This window comes from Juglans microcarpa x Juglans regia, chromosome 3D, assembly GCF_004785595.1.
Source record: "Juglans microcarpa x Juglans regia isolate MS1-56 chromosome 3D, Jm3101_v1.0, whole genome shotgun sequence".
Classification (NCBI taxonomy): domain Eukaryota; kingdom Viridiplantae; phylum Streptophyta; class Magnoliopsida; order Fagales; family Juglandaceae; genus Juglans; species Juglans microcarpa x Juglans regia.
In genome coordinates this window covers 4160652-4181588 of record NC_054598.1, presented here as the reverse complement: position 1 = coordinate 4181588, position 20937 = coordinate 4160652, and the positions used below count along the sequence as shown (strand labels likewise).

At 37.6% G+C, this 20937-nt stretch overlaps 2 protein-coding genes, 1 long non-coding RNA gene and 1 other non-coding gene across 7 annotated transcripts; 2 read left to right on the top strand and 2 right to left on the bottom strand.

Moving 5' to 3' along the window:
• Positions 1 to 583: 583 nt before the first annotated feature.
• Positions 584 to 2757, top strand: LOC121254067 (B3 domain-containing protein At3g19184-like). Of its 2 annotated transcripts, XM_041154032.1 has the most exons (7): positions 586 to 876; positions 988 to 1089; positions 1249 to 1280; positions 1363 to 1522; positions 1870 to 2076; positions 2237 to 2336; positions 2464 to 2757. In XM_041154032.1, exons 1-7 carry the CDS (start codon positions 742 to 744, stop codon positions 2472 to 2474), a joined length of 747 nt encoding a protein of 248 aa, XP_041009966.1. In that variant the 5' UTR covers positions 586 to 741; the 3' UTR covers positions 2475 to 2757. The 2 variants fall into 2 exon arrangements, with proteins under 2 accessions (XP_041009965.1, XP_041009966.1); XM_041154031.1 differs by lacking the exon at positions 2464 to 2757 and having other exon boundaries at positions 584 to 876; positions 2237 to 2457.
• A 129-nt stretch (positions 2758 to 2886) lies between these two features.
• On the bottom strand, positions 2887 to 2958 carry TRNAT-UGU. The gene has a single exon. It is a non-coding gene; the product is annotated as a tRNA-Thr (tRNA).
• Positions 2959 to 4624: 1666 nt separating this feature from the next.
• LOC121254168 (autophagy-related protein 2-like) lies at positions 4625 to 15803 on the top strand. 3 transcript variants are annotated; one of them, XM_041154127.1, is made up of 15 exons: positions 4627 to 5125; positions 5870 to 6957; positions 7317 to 7465; positions 8101 to 8264; positions 8383 to 11595; positions 11698 to 11810; positions 12282 to 12468; positions 12787 to 12899; positions 13009 to 13120; positions 13227 to 13359; positions 13886 to 14088; positions 14767 to 14963; positions 15072 to 15146; positions 15254 to 15353; positions 15568 to 15803. In XM_041154127.1, the coding sequence occupies exons 1-13, from the start codon at positions 4922 to 4924 to the stop codon at positions 15142 to 15144; spliced, it is 5949 nt and encodes a 1982-aa protein (XP_041010061.1). In that variant the 5' UTR covers positions 4627 to 4921; the 3' UTR covers positions 15145 to 15146; positions 15254 to 15353; positions 15568 to 15803. The 3 variants fall into 3 exon arrangements, with proteins under 3 accessions (XP_041010059.1, XP_041010058.1, XP_041010061.1); XM_041154124.1 differs by lacking the exons at positions 13227 to 13359; positions 13886 to 14088; positions 14767 to 14963; ... (1 more) ...; positions 15254 to 15353; positions 15568 to 15803 and having other exon boundaries at positions 4626 to 5125; positions 13013 to 13124; XM_041154125.1 differs by lacking the exons at positions 12282 to 12468; positions 13227 to 13359; positions 13886 to 14088; ... (2 more) ...; positions 15254 to 15353; positions 15568 to 15803 and having other exon boundaries at positions 4625 to 5125; positions 13013 to 13124.
• A 1290-nt stretch (positions 15804 to 17093) lies between these two features.
• Positions 17094 to 18263, bottom strand: LOC121254169. The gene is made up of 2 exons (XR_005938583.1): positions 17727 to 18263; positions 17094 to 17531 (listed from the first exon to the last, which is right to left on the bottom strand). It is a non-coding gene; the product is annotated as an uncharacterized LOC121254169 (long non-coding RNA).
• Between the last annotated feature and the right edge of the window lie 2674 nt (positions 18264 to 20937).

Below are 20937 nucleotides of genomic sequence, written 5' to 3'. Positions count from 1 at the left end.
TTTGTGCCGAAATGCCATTTCAGCCATTTTTACTTAGCCGAGGCATAAAATATATCCATGCTAAAGCTCCGTGGCTTCAGAAAAGAAAGGGAAAACAAAAAATAAAATAAAATAAAATAAAAAAAGAAAAAGAAAGAAAAGAAGTTGTCGACAGTTTTAGATATAATGGTCAAGTTCGTAAGCATCGTATAAATTTTTTTAGAAAAAAAGTAGGATTTATCGTTAAAAAATTATTATTTTTATTTTTTTACAAAGATTTCATATTTTCTTTTCTTTTTTTTCAAAAAAATTATACGATACTAGCATTCCACGATAGATAAAATAGATGTTATTTGCATGGAACAGTATGGAAAATGCGACTGAAATGGCAGCGGTTCACTGGTACTGACAAGTACCGTATGCCAACTCACCCCACATTGCGGGAGGAGCTCAATGTTCGAAAGTCCATTCCCTATAATTATCCACACTGCTATATCTTTGTCTCCTACCTGTCCTGATGACGTTGATACATTTTGAATTCAAAGTTTCAAACTCGGTCCTGGCTTTGGCGCACAAAACACGGTCGTATTGTCCAGGATTGAGCTAATTAAGGAGACTCCAACGGTCGTATTTCTCCTCCATTTTCTTGGTTTCGCTGTTCTCACAATATCTTTGCAAGAGTGAACAAAAAAAAAAAAAAAAAAGCTTTCTTTAGACACAGAAAGAAAGATAGAGAGCATCATCATCGGGTAGAAAAGGCAAATGGTGGTCGAATTGAAGCGAAGCTACGAGGAATGCCGTCGACAGAGGTTGGAAGAGAACAAGAAGCGAATGGAGGAGCTCAATCTGGGCAAGCTCGCACAAGCTCTCAAGGCCTCGAGCCCAAGAACCTTTCCGGTGGGTTTTATAGCTCCTCACCTCTCTCGGCGATTCCCTCTGTATTTGGATTCTATAGTTTTGATCGTTTTCGTGGGGTTTTTTTATTTTTTTATTTTTGGGTTCGTGTAGGTGAAGCAGGTGAAGCGGTCTAGGCAGCCAGTGGACCTCTCTTCGGTGCGGGTGAGAAGGTCGAGCCGTGTCTCTGGCAAGCCCCCTCCGACTTACAAGGAAGTCAGTCTCTCTGTCTCTCTCCCTCTCTGTGTTACAAGTGCCCACACTCAAATCAACCTCCTGATTCCGATTAAGTTACTTGGAGATTTGTTTTTTATAGTCTGAGATGCTTAGACATATCTTTATTCTGTTAAAATGCTTTATCTTGTTTCTGCGCAGGTCCCAATTGAACCTTTGGCGAAGCCCAGAAGGTTGGTATGTCTGATTCGGTGGTCATAAAAGAATCGAGTATTTCGTAGCTTATTTATCTTATGACTGTTGTGGGTTGACTAGCTATCAGCGGAGAGATCTGTTAAACCGTTTTTATGCTTCGGATCAAGCAAGGCAAGATGCGATTGAGAGAGCTGAACAAGTTGAGTCCGGTTTGGGATCTGACTTCCCCACGTTTCTGAAGCCCATGCTTCAGTCACATGTCACCGGTGGATTTTGGTTGGTAAGCCGAATGATTTGTACAAATAAAATAAAAGATGCCATGAACGAAGACTATTCTCTCAGTAATATATAGCATCAGGTGTTGACTCGATTCTTCTAGTCTTGTAGACGGGCATTGTTTATGGATTTCTGTCGATAATTTTGTTTGAGGATACAGCTGAAAATAGAAATTTGGGCATCGTTGACAGTTCACAGACTGTCAATGGTCGCTTATCCTTTTAATTGTCGGACATGATGTCTTATTCTTTCCCTATAATGAAGTATTTTGTTGGTTAAAATTCGGTTGTTCTTATAGAAGATATAATTGTAGTTTCTAACTCTTATCATAATCTTGTGCAACAAAAATAGGGTCTTTCAGTCCAGTTCTGCAAGATGCACCTTTCCCACAAGGACGAAATTATCACTTTAATAGATGAGAGTGGAAATGAGTTCCCAACAAGATATCTTGCTCGGAAAACTGGTCTGAGCGGTGGCTGGAAAGGGTTCGCCGTTGATCATCAACTAGTTGATGGGGATGCATTGGTGTTCCAGTTAATTAAGCCCACTAAATTTAAGGTTAGTAGTTGGACTCAGGTGGATGCCTGTTCGGGTACCCATAGTGCTTTGAAGCATCTATTCATGTGGTTGACGTACTTCAATAAAACCCCAATTTTAAGTAGAATTTCAATCATATACGTGCTTTACTTACGGTAATTGCCTGATTTATTCTTCCTAGGTGTTCATCATTAGGGCATCTGAGTTAACAGATAATGAAGACGATGACAAGGATTCAGATGTCTTGCACATGGACAGGAGTGCCAAAAGAATCAAAGCCAGTAATTGCTTTCAACTCTGATACTCTTCGACTTGGCTTTTGTATAGCAACTGGTAGATAGTATGTTAAAAAACATCCAAAAAATTGCAGATTTAGAGTTCTCACTTCCACTCATTTGTTTTTGACAGGCAGAAAGTAGACTTCATACTTGATGATCTTACTGGAATTTCGCCCTTATTTTGCTCCTAGAAAACTCTGCGCGTTACAGGAACAGATTTTTGCTACTTCCTCTGCTGCAATGTACTAACATTAGGTTCGTCAATCCTGAGGTTTTTCTCCAAGTTGGCTTAGGATGTCATTGTTGTGTACTTGGGATTTAGGAATAGCTTTGCAGCAGTCCTTCAAAATGTATGGCTCTGTCAGTTAGGCCGCTTTATTACTGGAATCTAATGTATTATCATAATAGCAATGACTTTTCTATACGATTCTGCTACCAAGTCACATGCAAGTTGTTTGTCTCCTGTTGCTTGAACTGCTCAATGCAAATATCTATAGAAAACCTGAAGCCAATGAGTGGTGAGAGAAAGAAGATAGACAGGAAAAAAAAAAACTGCCCCCATGCAGGATCGAACTACAGACCTTCAGTTTACAAGACTGACGCTCTACCACTGAGCTATAGGGGCTTCTCGATTGCAAGAGCACATAAAAGTAATAGAGGAATACCAAACCCTGAGTGGACATAAAGCCAATCAGCAATCTGCACAATATGACAATATTCACCTCGCTCAAAAGTTAAAACTCTCTCTCTCACTCAAATGGTTTCCTTTCCAACTTGTCTTTCTCAACAGAGTTTAAACTTTTGATTTTGTATTGCCAGTCATTGTCATGACAGAGCATCATCTACTCATCACTACCCTCTTGCGGTTGATTCCTTCTAGTGGGGTCCTGGAGGATCTTCCTTTTTGACATCCTTTGCATCGATACACAGTTTAAAAATCAAGCTTCATGACATTCCCACTTTACCTCTTTTTGGTACTTTATCTCAAGTCAGAATTGCAGTATTTCCACCATGCCAAGAAAATGGCTGGATTCAACCATTCAGTGAGTGTTCCTTTGTCTTAAAAATATATAGCAGTCTTTCAAAGTTTTATCACACCGTTCCATTGCTGGCCATGCTTTTCTTTTCTTTTTTCTGAGTTGGGGAGAGGGATTTCAAACTCTAGGACTCTATTTTGGAGACTGAAGGTTATGCGAATCAAACCACGTGCATTTGCGATGCTTCTCTTTATTCTTCTTTAATCATCCATATATACTAGCATCCAAAGTACCTTTTACATGCTCTTTTACCCAAAGAGTGACTTTGCACGCAAGGCAAACAAAGCAAAAACACAAAACAATAAACAAAAACAGTGATTTTCCCTCTCATTCTGGGTCAAGAAAAATGTTATTCATGTCAACAAGAAATAGCTAGGGTATGATTGAAATTTGAATACCCAGTATACGGATATACGCTTTATCCAAAAGAATGTTTAAAATATCGACTTTGTTTAAAATACCCAATTACTGGTTGAATTGCCGATAATATATATATCTATATATATAAATGATTTGTACAAGTCCCGATTTTTTTTAAAGAGTTTGTATGGAGCTTGTCTATTTAAGACTTATACCTAACATTACTTATATATATAAGCATTATTTGATTGTTGAACTCATATCAACTCAATTTTTAATGAGATCAACTACTTTTTCAATTTTTCGTAAAAAATATAAACTCATCGCTACCTACAAGTCATGCTAATCTGCAACAACGGTTGATCCCAAAGGATTTTGCATTCAAACACATAGATCCACAAAAACATTTCTTAGAGGATTTTGCATTCAAACACAGATCTTCAAAAACATTAATATTCATAGATTAACTTGAATTTTTTGAGAACATTTAAATATCTAAACGTAGCCTTAATGCTGGGGAATTATATTAACCTCAAATCTTTTATGCGTTTATATCTCACGAAAAAGTTACATAAAATTAACAAAAATCTCACACGGTACATGTGGATAAAGGTTTTCTCCAAATTAAACTGGATGAAATAAATTATGAACTTTTATATAAAATTGATATGTATATACAGATTAATCGAATATTAAATTAAAATATTCGAATGGAATATTTATGCAAAGTACAAAATGGTGGTAACACGTAAATATTCCGCGAGTGGACTGACTGTACATGACGCGTCACTTCAAAATATTCCGTTAGTTTACGTTATTTTCCGGTATTCATATTTTTGTTTTGAAATTATATTTTATCAATTCCGGTATAACTCATTCCTTTATCTTTTTTATAGCTGAATTAAAAGCAAATTAAAAACTCGGAGGCGCAGACTCACACGGAAACCTCCAAAAGATACATCAAAACCCCAAGATTCGTGAGAACTGAACCCAAATTCAAATCAATTCTACTTCACGCAAACTACAAACAATTCCTTCTTCTTCTTCTTCGTGGTCGATGGAAGGAAAACCGTCATCTCCAGCAACCACAACAGCAGCGAAAGACCACGGTCCTAATTCTCTAACCTCTCCAAAACCCTACTTTCCACGCAGATTTCGAGAATTCCGAATTCGTCGACAAGAAGCATAAAAATGTTCCCTTGGAATATTGCGAAGTCGGCCGAGGCGATGTTCTCGCGGTGGGCCGTAAAGAGGGTCTGCAAATTCGTGTTGAAGAAAAAATTGGGGCAGTTCATATTGGGGGATATCGACCTCAATCAGCTTGACGTGCAGCTCCGCGAGGGCACGATTCAGCTTAGCGATCTCGCGCTTAATGTCGATTGTCTCAATAAGAAGGTGCGCTTGGTCTTTTATTTTCCAGAAATAAACAAAGCTCATTAATGATTAGCATGGGAATGAATACACGATTTTTTTTTTTGTTTTGTTTAAGTTTGTTTATGTTTGTTAATGAAAAGAATGGGGGATTTCTTTTGGTTTAGGTAATTAGAGTCATTAGACTCAACTGGGCGGAGATGTTTGTTTTCTTTGTCAATAGTAGCACTTTTTTCAATTCGTCTGTTATTCCGGATTTAAAGAATATGTAGCGTTCTAGCAGTTGATCTTGCTATATGCTTGGTGCCCGTTTTATGTGGAGAACTATTGAATGTGACGTCATATGCTGATGACCTAGCCTAAAGAAAGAAGACTATATTGATTAATATCGCTAGTCTATATGTTCACAATTGTATACATGTATCCACCTATCAAAAAACAATTGTATACATATATCCAAGGATAAGACTCGCAGTTTTTTTTTTTTTTTTTAAAAACACTAACTGATTTGGGGGGCCATATCTATCTTTTGTAGACACATGGTAGATCAAAATGTTAGAACTGTAACTACATTCTTTTTTTTGTAAATAATGGAACTTATTATAAAACGAACTGTAACTATTATTATATTAATTGATATTTCATATAATTTAGGGTGCAGACGGTTGCCAACAACATTTTTCATTGCTTTTTTGACTTGAATGGATTTACTTGTCATTATACTGTTTTCTTATGGCATAATTCTTCCTGTCCCCTCCTCCCAAACAGTTTGGTGCAGCAGCATCAGTAATTATAAAAGAAGGGTCCATTGGCTCTTTACTGGTTAAAATGCCTTGGAAGGGTGAAGGTTGTCTGGTTGAGATAGATGAACTTGAGCTTGTGCTTGCTCCTTGTTCGAAAAATAATTCACCAGCTGGGAGTGAAACTTCTTGTTCAGTTCAGCATGGTGATGATGGTCTCCATTCTGACTTTCGAAAGGATGAGCATGACATGGTGGATGACGCTGCCAAATCTATGTTTGGGGATGTTCATGAAGGTGTTAAGACGATTGCAAAGATGGTCAAACGGTTGCTTACAAGTTTCCATGTGAAGATAAAAAAGTTGATAGTCGCATTTGATCCATATTTGGAGAAGGAAGAAAAGAATGCGGGCAGTCACACAACCCTAGTGCTTCGAATATCAGAAACTGAATGTGGAACTTGTGTTTCTGAAGATGCCAATTTAAATGGTGGTGCAAGAGTTGAGAGCTTTCTTGGAATAAGTCAGTTGACAAATTCTGTGAAGTTTCGAGAAGCGGTACTTGAACTTCTTCAAATTGATGATGACGACAATAAAGAAAGCTCTCCATGCATATCAAGAACAAGTTTTGGTGAATACGTTTCGGTGCACTGCCCCTCAAATATTACCACTCCTGTTGTGACTGGGAAAAGAGGCGGGTTTTCTGGGAATATAAAATTAAGTATACCTTGGAAGAATGGATCCTTAGACACTCACAAAGTGGATGCAGATATTCACATTGATCCTGTGGAATTGAGACTTCAGCCCTGCACAATTAAATGGCTCTTGCTTTTATGGGGAACTCTAAAGAACCTGGACACTGATATTGAGGATCATATGCAGTACAATTTAACAGATTCTTTTAACATTAATGCAGCATCCTACTGCCATTCATCAACACCAGTTACTGCACACGTTACTGACAAGGTGATGCGTTGTGGTGGTTTTCCAATGGCCCTGCAAGATCCTGTCACTGAAACTCTGCTACCTGGGTCACATGTCATCTCAGATTGGTTGCCATTTGCAGTCCATGAAAACCATAAAAATTGCTTTGAAGAAGAACTTGATTTTGGGGCAAGGTTAGTAATCGTCTTGTGGTATCAATATTTTTATTACAGCTGCAATAGAGGGAAATTTCTCTTGACACTCCCACCAGAGACACTCGGTGTTGATTATTTTTCTATTTCTTGCAACTGGTATTGGGTCTAACTATACTGCTCCCACCTCCAACCAGAAAAAGTAATGAATTTAGAATTGCATTAGAACCTTAAGAGCCAGTCTTTCGTAGTGGATGCATGTAAACGACAACTGAATGTTTCAAACTTTCTAATTTGTTTCATGTGTGTATAGTCTTGTTCTTGCCTCGGTTGGTAGTCAAGTATCACAATTTCAAACATTGTCACTGCCCCTAATATGTCATTCTGTTGCCTCTGTGCAGTGTAGATCAATTTTTTGAATGTTTTGATGGAATACGAAGTTCCCAATCAGCTTTAACAAGCAGTGGGATGTGGAACTGGACATCTTCTGTTTTTAGTGCAATTACTGCAGCATCCAGCCTTGCTTCTGGATCTTTGCATATGCCCTCTGGTATGCGCTCTTCTTCCTATTTTAGAACTCTAATATTGAATGCATTAGATCATTGTATGCATTGTATATTAGCACATTGATTGTGTTTTCAACTTGCGTTGTATTTTGGCATAATATGTACTCGCATATGATATTTGGTGCCTGGGTGATGCTTGGATGACACCTAGGTGTGTCCAGGGTACATTCAAATTTTCCAAAATCGAACTTATACAGATGAGATTTGGTTATATATGTTTCTCCTCAACTGTCACTTTTCTTACATTATATTTTCAGTTTACTCGGCTTCACTTGAAATAAAGCACAGAGAGAATGGTCTTTGTCAGTTGCCTAAAAGGTTTACTCTTTAAATTTTCAGAACCTCCGTTTTTTACAAGTAGATGAGAATCTTAGCTATGATTTTTGTTTTCATTAATAAAATTCTCGTTTGTAAAAAAAAGGGGGGGGGGGGGGTCTAGTGTGCCTTTGAAGTGCATTTTTGGTACGCTTATTAGTTTAAGCTTTTGGGACTGAACGTTTCTAATACATTCTCCTGTAAGAGTTAAATAATTCCAATTGCATTTTCAGATCTCATATATTGCTCGTAGATACTTGTGAGTGAAACTTTGATTTTCTCCTCTTTCAATGTTTGATTACAGAACAGCAGCATGTTGAAACCATTGTGAAAGCTGCATTTGCTGAAATTTCCGTCATTCTTTCTTTCCATGATGAAGACCAAAAGCATTTGTGTGATCCTGAGGGTGATCAGGTTAATGTTCATTATCTGGGTGCAGAATGCAGAGACATCGTTCTTCATTTGCAGGTAATAAATGTGGTTGAAGACTTTTAAGTCCATTTATTGTTTTGCCTTTTGTGCTCTGCAGTATTTGTGTGGCTTGATATTCTTCTACACTTACTCAAACATCTGATAAGGTTAACAGGTATGTCCTCAAGAAATGAAGTTTGATGGAATGGTGGAGTGTATTATGGTTTCTGATTACCACAGCAGTGAAAACAATGCCATGGACTTTGGGTTGAACAACAGTCAAAAGCATTCTATTCATCAACTGCAAGCTGAAGTTCAAGGCGCCCTCCCTCCATTTGCCTCTCCTGCTGAAGATCCTCATTCAGAGGAAATAAATAGTTTAGTTGCTGCAGATTTTCCTTTCGTTAATAAGGGTGGTGTAGTCAAAGTTACATTGCTTAAAACTTCAGGTGTCACTCATTGCCAATATTCTGTGAGTTCAAGTTCATCAGACGGCAGTTTTACGGGGCCAACATCAATTTCATTGCAATTATCACCTTTTGTTTTCTGGGTGAACTTCCCTTTGATTAATACATTAATGAATTTATCCATGGAAGTGGTAAAATCTGTTGAGATAAACAGCAAAAGGAATGAATTCCCACCCCAGGTCTTCAATGAGAAGCAAGGATTGTCACATGCAGATGCTAGAAGAGGTTCTACTCTACCTATGACAAGCTTGTCTTCAACAGAAAGTTTGCGTGGCAATATAATGATGCCCATTGCTCGGGTAATCCTATGCTTCCCTTTTGAAAATGGTGAAGATAGTAGAGGCTACTCTTCCTGGGACCAGTTTGTTGTTTTTGACTTTTCATCACGGTCGGCGTTGAACATGGGAGTGAATAGAGACACGAGTCCAACTTCAGATGCAAGTTTACAGAAAAAACATTTTTTGACGACCACAAGGTCTCTGCGTTTGCATGTTGGTGATCTTCAAATTTACTCTGTCTCTTCTGCAAGCGAAGATAAGGTTGGAATTAACTCCTGTAACATGCAGAATATAAAAATTTCTTCTCAGAACATTCTGTCCATGACAAACAAAACAGGTTGTCTTTCTGTCATCAGTATGCTTTGGCCGGAGGGTCATGTGACTGGTCCTTGGATACAAAGGAGGGCAAAGCTCTTAGCCACTTTAGGGGAATCAAGGAGTAGTTATAAATTTGTGGGGAAGGGTTATGAGTTTGCTTCTGTGTCTACTGTGAAAGATCTGGAAGGGTTAAATTCACAAACTCAACAAGAGATAATTCTGAGCTCTGTACTCTTCTTTCATGTTCATTTATCTCCTGTTACAGTTACTCTTTGCAGTTCTCAGTGTAAAGTATTACATGATCTTTTAAATCAGGTGATGAATGGATTGTCATGCATGGGGTCTGATGCTGCCAATTCTAGGGAACCATCTTCTGTGTCTCAAACATCACTTCTTGTGGAGTGTGATACGGTAGATATTTCAATTATCCCAGATGCAAAAGAGGATATTGGAGGCTCAATGCAGAGTGAACTTCCAGGATCATGGTATCTTCTGAAACTGAAAATTCAGAAGTTTGAATTGCTGTCTGTCTCAAATATTGGAGGTATTAAGGATGCCATATTTTTTTGGCTAGCCCATGGAGAAGGCAAATTGTGGGGTTCCATCACTGGGGTTCCCGAGCAAGAGTTTATTCTAATCTCGTGTAGTGATTCTACCTTAAAGCGTGGTGATGGAAGAGATTCCAATGCATTGTCATCTAGATTGGCGGGTTCTGATATTGTATACCTGTGGGAGCCAGAGAGTTTTCATGGTTTTACATCCATAAATGTCAGATGTGGTACCATTGTTGCAATAGGTGGTCGCTTGGATTGGTTAGACACTATATCCTCCTTTTTCAGTTTGCCCTCACCTAAGACGGAACTAGCTGGTGACAATAGTATGCAGAAGGATCTGAATACATCCTGTGGGTCCTCTTTTGTTCTTAACTTTGTTGATGTTGGATTGAGTTATGAGCCTTACTTGAGGAATTTGGTGGATGGGATTGAAGTTCTTGATCCCAAGTTTTATTCTTCAAGTGCTAAAGAAAAAGAATGTGTGGCTGAAGAATATGTTGCTTGTCTGTTAGCTGCATCTTCCTTCAATCTATCAAATTCATCTGTCGAAAACTCAATTGACACCGAGTACAAAATCAGAGTGCAGGATCTTGGGCTGCTTCTTCGTACAGTTTCAGAGCCCAATATTCTTGGTGGCACTTACAATGTTGAGCATCTTCACAAGGTTGGTTATGTTAGAGTTGCTCGGGAGGCACTCATTGAAGTTATCTTGAGAACTAACTGTAAGAATGGCCTTCTCTGGGAGGTGGAATGTTCTGAATCTCACATTTACGTGGAAACTTGCCATGACACCACTTCTGGTCTGATTCGTTTGGCCTCTCAACTTCAGCAGCTATTTGCTCCTGATGTGGAGGAATCGGTTGTGCATTTGCAGGCTAGGTGGAACAATATTCAGAAGGCACAAGAGAGTAACGATTTCAATGATGCAACTAGGACTTTTGGTGGTGATTTCGTGCCATCAACTTCACGAGTGTGTTCCGCAAGTGTAGATACAAAGAGTGAACCTGGATTGGTTGGTTTGATGGACGAGATATGTGAGGATGCATTTCAATTTAATAGCAATGGTATCTACCAATTTGATTCTTCTGAGTCCCACATCTGTGTTTCACTCAATGAAAGCCTTCTTGGTGATTCGTGTGGCTTAAATGTTGAAACTACTGAAATATCATCCCATGATCTGTCCATCAATGAGTCCATGCCTGTAGTGGGACTGGAAAGTAGTCAGACCTCATTTTTAGAGTCTATAGAAGATGATTATATATCTGAATTTTTCCCTCTGTCAGAATTATCTATGGGCAAACAATCTATGCCTGAGATACCTAAATGCAGATCCACGAATGCGGGGTGTGGAGATCTTGAAACAGGAAATAGTGGATGGTATGGGGACACTTCTGTAAGAATTGTAGAAAACCACATTTTAGAGGCTAGTGAGCAAGGTGGTGTGGAACATTTTGTGGAAGGAAAGCTTCCTTTTATTGATAATACGAGATATGCCGATACTGGAAAGGTTACTGGGCGTATACATTTAAAGAAGTTTGATGTCAGATGGAGAATGTATGCTGGTTCTGACTGGCATGATTCTAGAGATGATGGTGAGCATTCTATGCAGTATCATGGAAGGGATAAAACTACATGTCTGGAGCTTTCTTTATCAGGGATGGAATTTCAGTATGACCTTTTCCCAATTGGTGGAGTATGTGCATCTAAACTTTCTCTTTCAGTTCAAGATTTTCATCTTTACGATAGCAGCAGGGATGCACCATGGAAACTGGTATTGTTGAAATTCTTGTACTTTCAAATGTCTTTACCTTTTTTTTTTTTTTTTTCCTGTTCTTTTCTTTAACAGTCTGAAACTTTCTTTACCTTTTGGAAGTTACTTGGATATAAGCATTCAAAAGAACATCCCAGAGAATCCTCCTCGAAAGCATTGAAACTGGAATTAGAAGCTGTCAGACCAGATCCTTTTATTCCTCTTGAGGAGTATCGGTAAGTCTAATGCTTTATTTGAATTCTTCTGATAGTAAAGGTGATACTAACCTGTTAGCCTTTTCTCATAGAGTGCCTACCATATTTTGTTATTCTATCTTAGAACTTCGATTTTTCAGTTGAAGTTATCTACTAGGTTTACATGAGTTGTTTGATAACTATTGTGACTGTAATATATGTGTGTGGGTGTGCATGCCCATGTAAGGTTTGCATAAAGAATTTGAATATAATTTATGCATCTAATGGCAGCAGTATCCTTGCTTCTCGCTTCCTGTGTATATTAATGTCTTCTACCTCATGTTAGTCTGATAAGTGGTATTGAAGCATGGCCAATAATTATGCACCAACTTTTCCCCCTCTAATGTTTAATTGTAAATGTAAAGGGAAATAGTGAGTGTGGTTCCCAGTGGTTACTAACTTACTAATATCCTTATGAGTACTTGTGCCGGTTCTTGTAATTTTTCCTTTCAGGTTGCACATTGCTTTGCTTCCCATTCTACTGCATCTTCATCAGTCCCAACTTGATTTTCTCATCAACTTTTTTGGGGCTAAGAACTCACCAGTCGACCAGTCTCCTGCTTGTTACCAAGAGTCAGATGGTTCAAAATTGTTGCATGGCCATACAATTCCAAATGAGGCATTGCTTCCCTTCTTTCAGGCATGTTGTTTTGATTATATCATGATTATGATGTGCTATATAATTTCTGGTTGTCCTCTCTCTCTCTCTCTCTCTCTCTCTCTCTCTTTCTCTGGTGCCAGAGTGCCTTTGACTTTATCAATTTTGGGTTTTGCTGCATTGTCTATATTGTCCAGATGATGTTGCTTTTTGATATTCATTTAGTCAACTTTGGAATTTGGGCAGAACTATAACCCGCTATGTTTCTGGATAATTCATGTTTCAGTTCTTCATGAAACGTATTTGTATTTTATTATGCTTAAAATCTATGTACTGATTGTATTAAGTTTTCTTTTTCAGAAATTTGATATATGGCCTGTTGTTGTTCGGGTTGACTACAGTCCTCACCATTTTGATCTCACAGCACTAAGCAGTGGGAATTATGTAGAACTCATGAATCTTGTCCCTGGAAGGTAAATTTTGCATTCTTTGTATAATTATGAATGCAGTGATCGAGATTTTGAGTCCTCTTGGATTAAGAGATGGGTGAATGGAATGTTTGATCACATTTAACTTATTGAGGCAGGGTGTTGAGCTACAACTGAAGCATGTCCATGCTGTTGGCATCTATGGCTGGGCCAGTGTTTGTGAAACAATCATAGGGGAGTGGCTGGAAGATGTTTCACGAAACCAGGTTTTTTAGTAGCATTCATTGTGCTTATTGAAAACATAATGATTCTGTGTTCCAATTTCTTGACTATTATATATCAAAAGTAAATAGTTATGTTTCTATAATGTAGGTTCGTAAAATATTGCGAGGCCTTCCTCCTATCCGATCATTTGTTGCTGTTGGTTCCAGTGCTGTGAAGTTGGTTTCTTTGCCAGTTGAGAACTACAAGAGGGATCGTAGAGTTCTCAATGGAATGCAAAGAGGTAAATCAGTTGAACTATTTTCATTGTTCAATGCCTACCAGAAAAATTGGGGGCTCCATCATGGTAGCCCAAGCACCTAGCACTTTTTGGTGTTTAAGAAGATTATTTTTATAAGACAACTTATTAGTTGAACCATGTGAAACTTATTACCACTGGCAGTAAAATTAAAAACTGATGGTGTACTTGGGCTATGCCTATTCCTCGTTAATAAAACATTGGAAATAGTTATTTATTGATAAAAAATAAAAAATAAAAACAGATGTTTCTTAATCGTTTATGGGAGCATGGTTGAGCATTGCATATTTACATTAGAAATTTATTATTCTCTATGGGCTAATCCAGATTTTCTTTTTTCTTTTTGGTGGCCTGTTCTGGTAACTAAAAACTTGCGTCCATCTTTGCAATTATTTAAGTAAAATCAATTATAATCACCATATGTGATGTTATCTTACCTTTTATGTGCTCACATGATATCTGAAGGGTAATAATAAATAATGAAAACTGGGTAATTTTTTTTTTGTCTCAGGCACAGCTGCATTTCTTAGAAGCATTTCACTTGAAGCTGTTGGACTTGGGGTACATTTGGCTGCTGGGGCTCATGATATTCTGCAGCAAGCAGAATATATTTTTACTAGCATTCCTCCTTCTGTACCATGGGCTGGACAAAGTACATTGAAGACACATGTAAGATCTGATCAGCCTAATGATGCGCAGCAAGGACTCCAACGGGTAAGAATTTGTCCATATTTTCATTGTCATGGCAGTAATTGTTAATTGTAGATGATCCTGTATGTTTGTAAATTTTAATAAATAATAATCGTGTGCATGCGCACAAACATGTGGAAACCCGCTGGAACTCATCCTTTTAAACTGGGATCGCCCCCCTCTTCTCAAGGGCTGTTTCAATGGTTTTTTTGTAAATGTTATGAATCTAGTTTTTTTATTAAAATCCTAGTTAAAGCAATCAAGCGTTACTTAGCAAGTGCTTTGTATCCATGACCTTAGTGGTCAATGCCGTACATAAACAAATTTGTCTTTGTCAAGAGCTGACTAGATGTGTTTTGGTTTTGGACTTGCTGAATAAAGCTTATATCCTAGCATTCATATGTGGAGTTTTAGATGAAGATATATCATTTTAAAGTTTGATTATTTTGTACAGTCATCTTTATCTTTACCTTTTCGGTTTTGTTTTGGACATGTGACCTTATTTCTTGTTAATTGCAAGCGTTGTGTATCCTTCATTTTCCTTCTGCCATGTCTTGTCACAAAAATTCATTTATGATAAGTATTTTCAGTCTGTTGGGCATTGAAATCATGACACTGATGGAGTTAATAAATGGTTATCAGTTCAGAAAAAGATGTGTGCTGTGTTCTCCAGGGAAGGTTTTAATGTTCTTAACTTGACAGGCTTATGAAAGCCTTAGTGATGGCTTGGGAAAATCTGCTTCTGCCTTAGTCCGGACTCCCTTGAAGAAGTACCAGCGTGGAGCTGGTGCCGGATCTGCTTTGGCATCTGCAATTCGTGCAGTTCCTGCAGCTGCTATAGCTCCTGCTTCTGCTTGCGCAAGTGCTATACATTATACTCTTCTTGGCTTTAGAAATAGGTCAGTCATAATTTTGAGGTTCTATTATTTTTATGAGATTCTATAATTGTTTGTCGGCACATTTAAATGTTTAGAACCTGAACCTAACTGCACTGTTCATGCTTGCAGCCTGGATCCTGAGCGTAAGAAAGAATCCATGGAGAAATATTTGGGTCCCACACAGTTATCGGAACAAGATTAATGGTGCTGCCTGTCCTACCTATCGTAGGGTTCCAATATACATTTACTTGACTTCTGTAATTTAATTCTTGCTTATAAGATCCGTTGTATTTCTTCTGTACTATTTGCAGAGGGCATATCTTGACCGGTCAAGTAAAGAACTGCTTTCCCCTCCATGAAAGGGAGCTGATAAAGAGCTTTGTTGTTGCTGTGGAGGGGTGCATGTATCATGTAAGTTACTTTTTTCAGAATTTACTCACTCTCTATATGGGAAATTATAGTGTATGAATTGATGGTTAAAGATTTACGGGGACACGACAATTTAGTTTCTACAGTATACAAAACATTTCTTGTTTGTCAGCTGAAGTTGTTGCTCAACCACTGGCAAAATACCTCATTTTCTACCTGATTCTCAAAGTTGTTTTGCTTGGTTTATTTGATGCAGATGTACAGTTAACAAAGCTACCGATTGATTTATTTCCCGTCGGGAAATGATAAGACGGCAATTTTTGTACAAACTGTAAATATCCAATGGTTCTTATAATTTTTTGCCGCACTCACAAGCCTTGTAATTGTAGTTATCCATCATGTTATTCTTTTAAAGCCTCAATTATGGTGAAAGTTGCTTCTGTTGTAAATAATTCAGCAAACATTGTTTTCCCAATCAGAAATGTTTGATCATATACATGTTTTATTTACCAATTACCTACTGAAAATACCATTGATAGTGTGGTCAACCCCTGCGGCACTCCCTTTCTTTCATCTCGTTTTAGAATTTAATTTGAGTGTTTCTGGACATTGTAATTAGGAAATCACTGCTTTCTTTATACAATTAGAATTTGTTGAATCTGCTCTTTTTGAATGTTTATTGTCTCCGAGGGGACTTGCGTGTTGGAGGGAGAATTTGGGACTAACCCCGTTGCGGGTGCTTGCTATCTCTGATTCTTAAAGACAAAAAACAATGATGTTTATGTACCGCCATCTTTTAGTAAATTATCAATTATAATGGTGAGCGACAGAATTAATTGGTTTTATTTTTCTGGGTTTTTACCCTTGTGTTTCTGCAAGTGGGCATTTGGTTTGGTTAAGTTAGGAAGGATGCTTTTTTCTCAAAAAAAAAAAAAAAATGTTAGGAAGGATGCTTTAGGCCCCTTTTGGATAGTGAGATGAGATGTTTTTAGATAAAGGTTAAATAAAATATTGTTTGAATATTATTTTGTAATATTATTATTGTTTTGAGATTTGAAAAAGTTGAATTGTTTATTATATTTTATATGAAAATTTAAAAAAATTGTAATAATGAGATGAGATAAAATCGTTTTTGTATCCAAATGGAGATATAGATTGTCAAAGTGAACCTGTACTTTTGAGTCTGAATTTTAATCCAGTTTTGTAATATTTATGGGCTTTTAATTTAGGCACTGTCGTTTATTTTATTTTGTTCGAGAAAAAGCTGGTGGGGTTACAGATTCTGCCTGTAAAATACTACCAATTATTGGGTATTAGGGTATCCGATGGTAATCACAAACTGAAAATGATATGCTTTTTTTTTGGTTATAAAACAGATCATAACCCTTAATGACTTACAAAGTTGACTTGAAAATAAGCCAATTATAATCGTTAATAGCTTCCTAATACACTTTCATGACTGGCATGAAAATGATATGCTTTAGTATTAGGGATGTCATTGTATAATCGAACCGCTTTGTGAGTGATGTAGATCAATCTCTCTCTCTCTCTCTCCCTCTCTCACTCTCCACAAGTATATATACATGCTAGATCCAGGCGATGTAAATATCTATATGATAAATGGTCAAAATGTCACTGTGGTTCTACTTTCCTCACCACTTGCAATCAACATTTTAAAGCGAGCAACATGGCTTTGGTGTCTCTCTTTGATTACTATATATATATATATATATATATATAGAGAGAGAGAGAGAGAGAGAGATGAACATCGCTGAAGCAATAGAAAAGAATTGAATAGATTGATTGCAATAATCTGTAATCCTATACGAAGGAGAGTTCAACACTCAACATTTCACATTTGTACAGAACAGAAAAAGCTGACCTCTCTCTCTCTCTTTCTCTCTCTCTCTCTCTTCCAATGGGAATTAAGGGCGGAAGGGGCTGTTTCAGTCAAATCTAAAGATAGAAGCAGGAGTTAGAAAAGAAAGCAGTTAATCAAACCTGAACATACATTATGGAAACCACTATTCGTACAATATCTTCACCATTAGCAAACAAAACTTCAAACTTTTTAGCAAGATATCAGACAACAAATCCCCCTTCCCTTGATGCGATGCTGCTACTTTAGAACCTCCTTTACTTCCATCTGCCTTATTGATCCAATCCTACTCCATTTGTATCTGCAACTTAACCATTCTTCAAGGCCTCAAAATGATAGTTCTATAACAAATGAAACCAATTATAACAAACATATCAGTAGTGCAGTGTGTATGTTTATATGCATATGTGTGTGCGTGTGTGTGTGTGTGTGTGTGTGTATGTTGTATTTATGTAAGTCATTGTTTGAATTGTAAACTTGATCTAGATCTGCAAGTCCCAGGTTCAACCATCTACCAAAACAGAAGATTATCTTACCTGTGTTTTCTTGCTAACAAAGGCCTCTTCATGAACACACACAGGCTAAGGCATTTTCTCTTCAACTACAGTTTCCAGCACCCCATCACTCTTGTCACATTTCTTATTTGTAGGGGAGAGAGAGAGACCCTTTTTTAGGCCAAGGCGCTCTATCCACCGGCTTCCATTCTTTGGTATCCTCGGAAACACATCATCATCATCCACAGAGAGTTCATCTCTTAAAGTCATCTTTCGCTGCTGGTTGGTGCAACTATTCTTTACAGGCAACACCATGCCCTTAAAGAATAACTCATCTGCAGACATCATGGAGTAGTTTTTCACAGAAAACTCGAATTCTGAGGAAACGGGGGCTTCTCTGTAGGTATTTTCATGCTTGGTAGGTTGTTGAATGTCTGCAAAGTCGTTGGAGAAGGAGATTCTTGGGTTCACAGTGGGAGTGCAGAGGCTTTGCTGCTCAGTGTTGAACATGTTTGTGCAGGGGGGCATGGACATTGTCAGCCACTATTCCTTTTTAACTTAAGTTCCTTAACTTGCAGTGTTAGAATCCACATGCAGATGTCTGCATTTATCTTGCAATGAGCCTTGTTTTATGTGAGTTTAGTAGACATCTCATGTTACTTGGATTTGTCTCTTTCCGATTAATAATGAGGGTAATTTATACCTTATTTCTCTTCCATGATATACATATTTTTTTAATGGCAGAAATTTAAAAATTAAAGTGACATAGTGAATGCACTATCTTATTTAACAGCCATGTCATGCAGTAAGACAGTTTTAGCCGAACATTTTGACTAACAGGTTCCTTGTCACCTTTTAAATAAAATAACAAAAACTTTTGTTTAAAGGTTCCATGTTCATGCCAACTGGATGTGTGAGCCAGGCATGCACTTAAATACAAAGAAGTGGATTGCTTGCCAACAGAAGGTCTTCCCCAGGCACTCCCTCTCAATTTGAGCATGTGAAATTGAAATAATCTCTCCCCGACTTTCTAGCAAATTAATACTCTGAAAAGTCATACACTACTGTGATTCCGTGAGCATTAGGACCACCTCAAAAACATATATTTAATGCTGAAGACAAACTTATCAAAGCAAGTTTCTACGTTTCTGAATCCTAGCTATTTCCTAAGTTCATGGCCATTCTTAGCTAGATCATGTTTTTATAACTAAACTATTCTACAAATGCCATAAAAAAAAAAAAAAAAAAAGGGACAGAGAGAGAGAGATGAAAGAAGTGGATCCGGAGGCTCAGTACATGACTTGGCATCCCATTAAAATGGATTGTAGGTGATGCTTTATTCTAAGTTTGAGTTCTCTTTTTCCATCTCACTAGCAACTTTTTTGAGATTTCCAAGAGGCCCATGTGTAATCAAGCTAGGCAAATTGTTAATTTAAGCAGCAAAGCCAAGCACTAGCTTACCACTTTGGATTGTCAATTTTCATGTGAATAATCAAGAATCTTTTGTTGGACTATTGACCTTCACATGGTTTATCCTCATCTAGATTGGAGTTTCCTATCACTTTTCAAATGGGGTTTCGACAAGTGGCAGATTCTCATTTTTGACGACTTTGTGGGAATTTCAGAAAATACCCACAGAGACATTGTACCAATCCCATATTCCCATGGGAACAGAACTTAATCCAAGGGCACTGTCCCCCCTTTTGGTCTCCCATCTTGTTAGCAAAACTTGTCTTTAATACTCTAATAAAGAGCTTCTTTAACAATAAAAAAGAGTTCAAAGGTTCATTTTACAATGTCAGATCGGGAAGAAACCCCAACTTTATTTGCTTGGCTGCTCCCTTTGTCTTTCTAATCAGGTTTCATTGTTTCTAACATGCTATAATACCAACTATATACTGACTCCGCGATTCTTTTTTCCGACGAGTCCTTAAAATTCATTTTTATTATTGGAGTCTTATCGATGAGTCACCTCATCACTAACATAGGAACAGGGAGAGTAAGGGAGAGAAGATCAAGGCCCTCAACCATTAATGGAAAGTGTGAGAGTACATATATAATGTATCGATTAATTAATTAAACAGACAGAGTTTTGCTAGGAACAAGCGATTTGGCGCACCAAACTGTGTACTAATGCTGACATGACTTTTTTTATTGAAAAGAAAAACAAAAAAAAGAAAATTTTTGAAAGAATAAAAGGTTTTCTGTTTCATGAAAATTATTTCAGTTTTCAATTCGCACCGTTTCATTAAATAAGTACTTTACATATCAGCATCGGTGTGCAGTTTGGTGCACGAACTCGCAAGACTTTTCCAAACAGAAAACAAATAGGACATGAACCTCTTATTATAGGCCAGTCAATAGTCTGGCTTATTAAATCAGCAAGAAGAGTGCAACATAAAGAAAGAATATCATGTTAGTGTGCAGTGAGAATGTATTTCTCAACAGTGCTCCAGCGTCAGTTGAAAAGATCAAGTGGTTTGGTCCATTTTAATTTCTTTCTTAAATTCAGGACCTAGATGAGCAGAAGGATACAATATAGATCAAAACTGAAATCAATAGATCAGAGTCATCAACTCAGTAGAAAATCGTCTCCATAACATAACAAAATGAAACACCAATCATATATTGAAGAATCCAGTGGTGAGTGGTGACTCACGGATGCTTTTCATAGAATTCATCTTCTCAATATCTCCCCATATTTGGGAAATCTGAAAGAGAAAAGGATAGTACGTACCAGAAGATAATTAGCAAGGAACAATTTATATAGATTAGCAGCAAGCTTCAGTTTGCTATTTGCAACAATGCCTTACAGCATGATGACAAAAATATACATAGATCTGCTAGCTAGCTAGCTAGCTGCAATCATCTCTTTTATAAAAAAACAGCCGACCCTATAGTTATAATCCATCTCCGAGAGTCTGGCAGAGCAGTTTTGCAACCGACTATGTAAGAGATGCCGCCATTGCATTTATACAACTTTAACCCTAGCTGTCACCATATATGGAGGGTCTTGGAATCACTCTGCCAATATTCCATGGTGCATGTAGAGGAGGTATTAGCACAGTTGCACTGTGCTAGGGTGTATCGATCTGCGTCTGTTGGAGAGAAGGGGCATTGATCGGATGTTTAGGGAGGCTGCGTTTATGTTTTCTTCTTGCATGGAAAAATTGTTATACGAAGACTTGGACAGTCGAAAGATCATTTCAATTTCACTTGAAAATAGGGAGTATTCATTTAAATACAAAATATG

Excerpts from the sequence above, each read along its gene's own strand:
- LOC121254067 (XM_041154031.1), top strand. The coding sequence starts at position 742 with ATGGTGGTCGAATTGAAGCGAAGCTACGAGGAATGCCGTCGACAGAGG. Across the intron at positions 877-987 it reads CGAGCCCAAGAACCTTTCCG|GTGAAGCAGGTGAAGCGGTC; the intron begins GTGGGTTTTATA and ends GGGTTCGTGTAG. Across the intron at positions 1,090-1,248 it reads CCCCTCCGACTTACAAGGAA|GTCCCAATTGAACCTTTGGC; the intron begins GTCAGTCTCTCT and ends GTTTCTGCGCAG.
- LOC121254168 (XM_041154127.1), top strand. The coding sequence starts at position 4,922 with ATGTTCCCTTGGAATATTGCGAAGTCGGCCGAGGCGATGTTCTCGCGG. Across the intron at positions 11,596-11,697 it reads GGGATGCACCATGGAAACTG|TTACTTGGATATAAGCATTC; the intron begins GTATTGTTGAAA and ends ACCTTTTGGAAG. Across the intron at positions 11,811-12,281 it reads ATTCCTCTTGAGGAGTATCG|GTTGCACATTGCTTTGCTTC; the intron begins GTAAGTCTAATG and ends TTTTCCTTTCAG.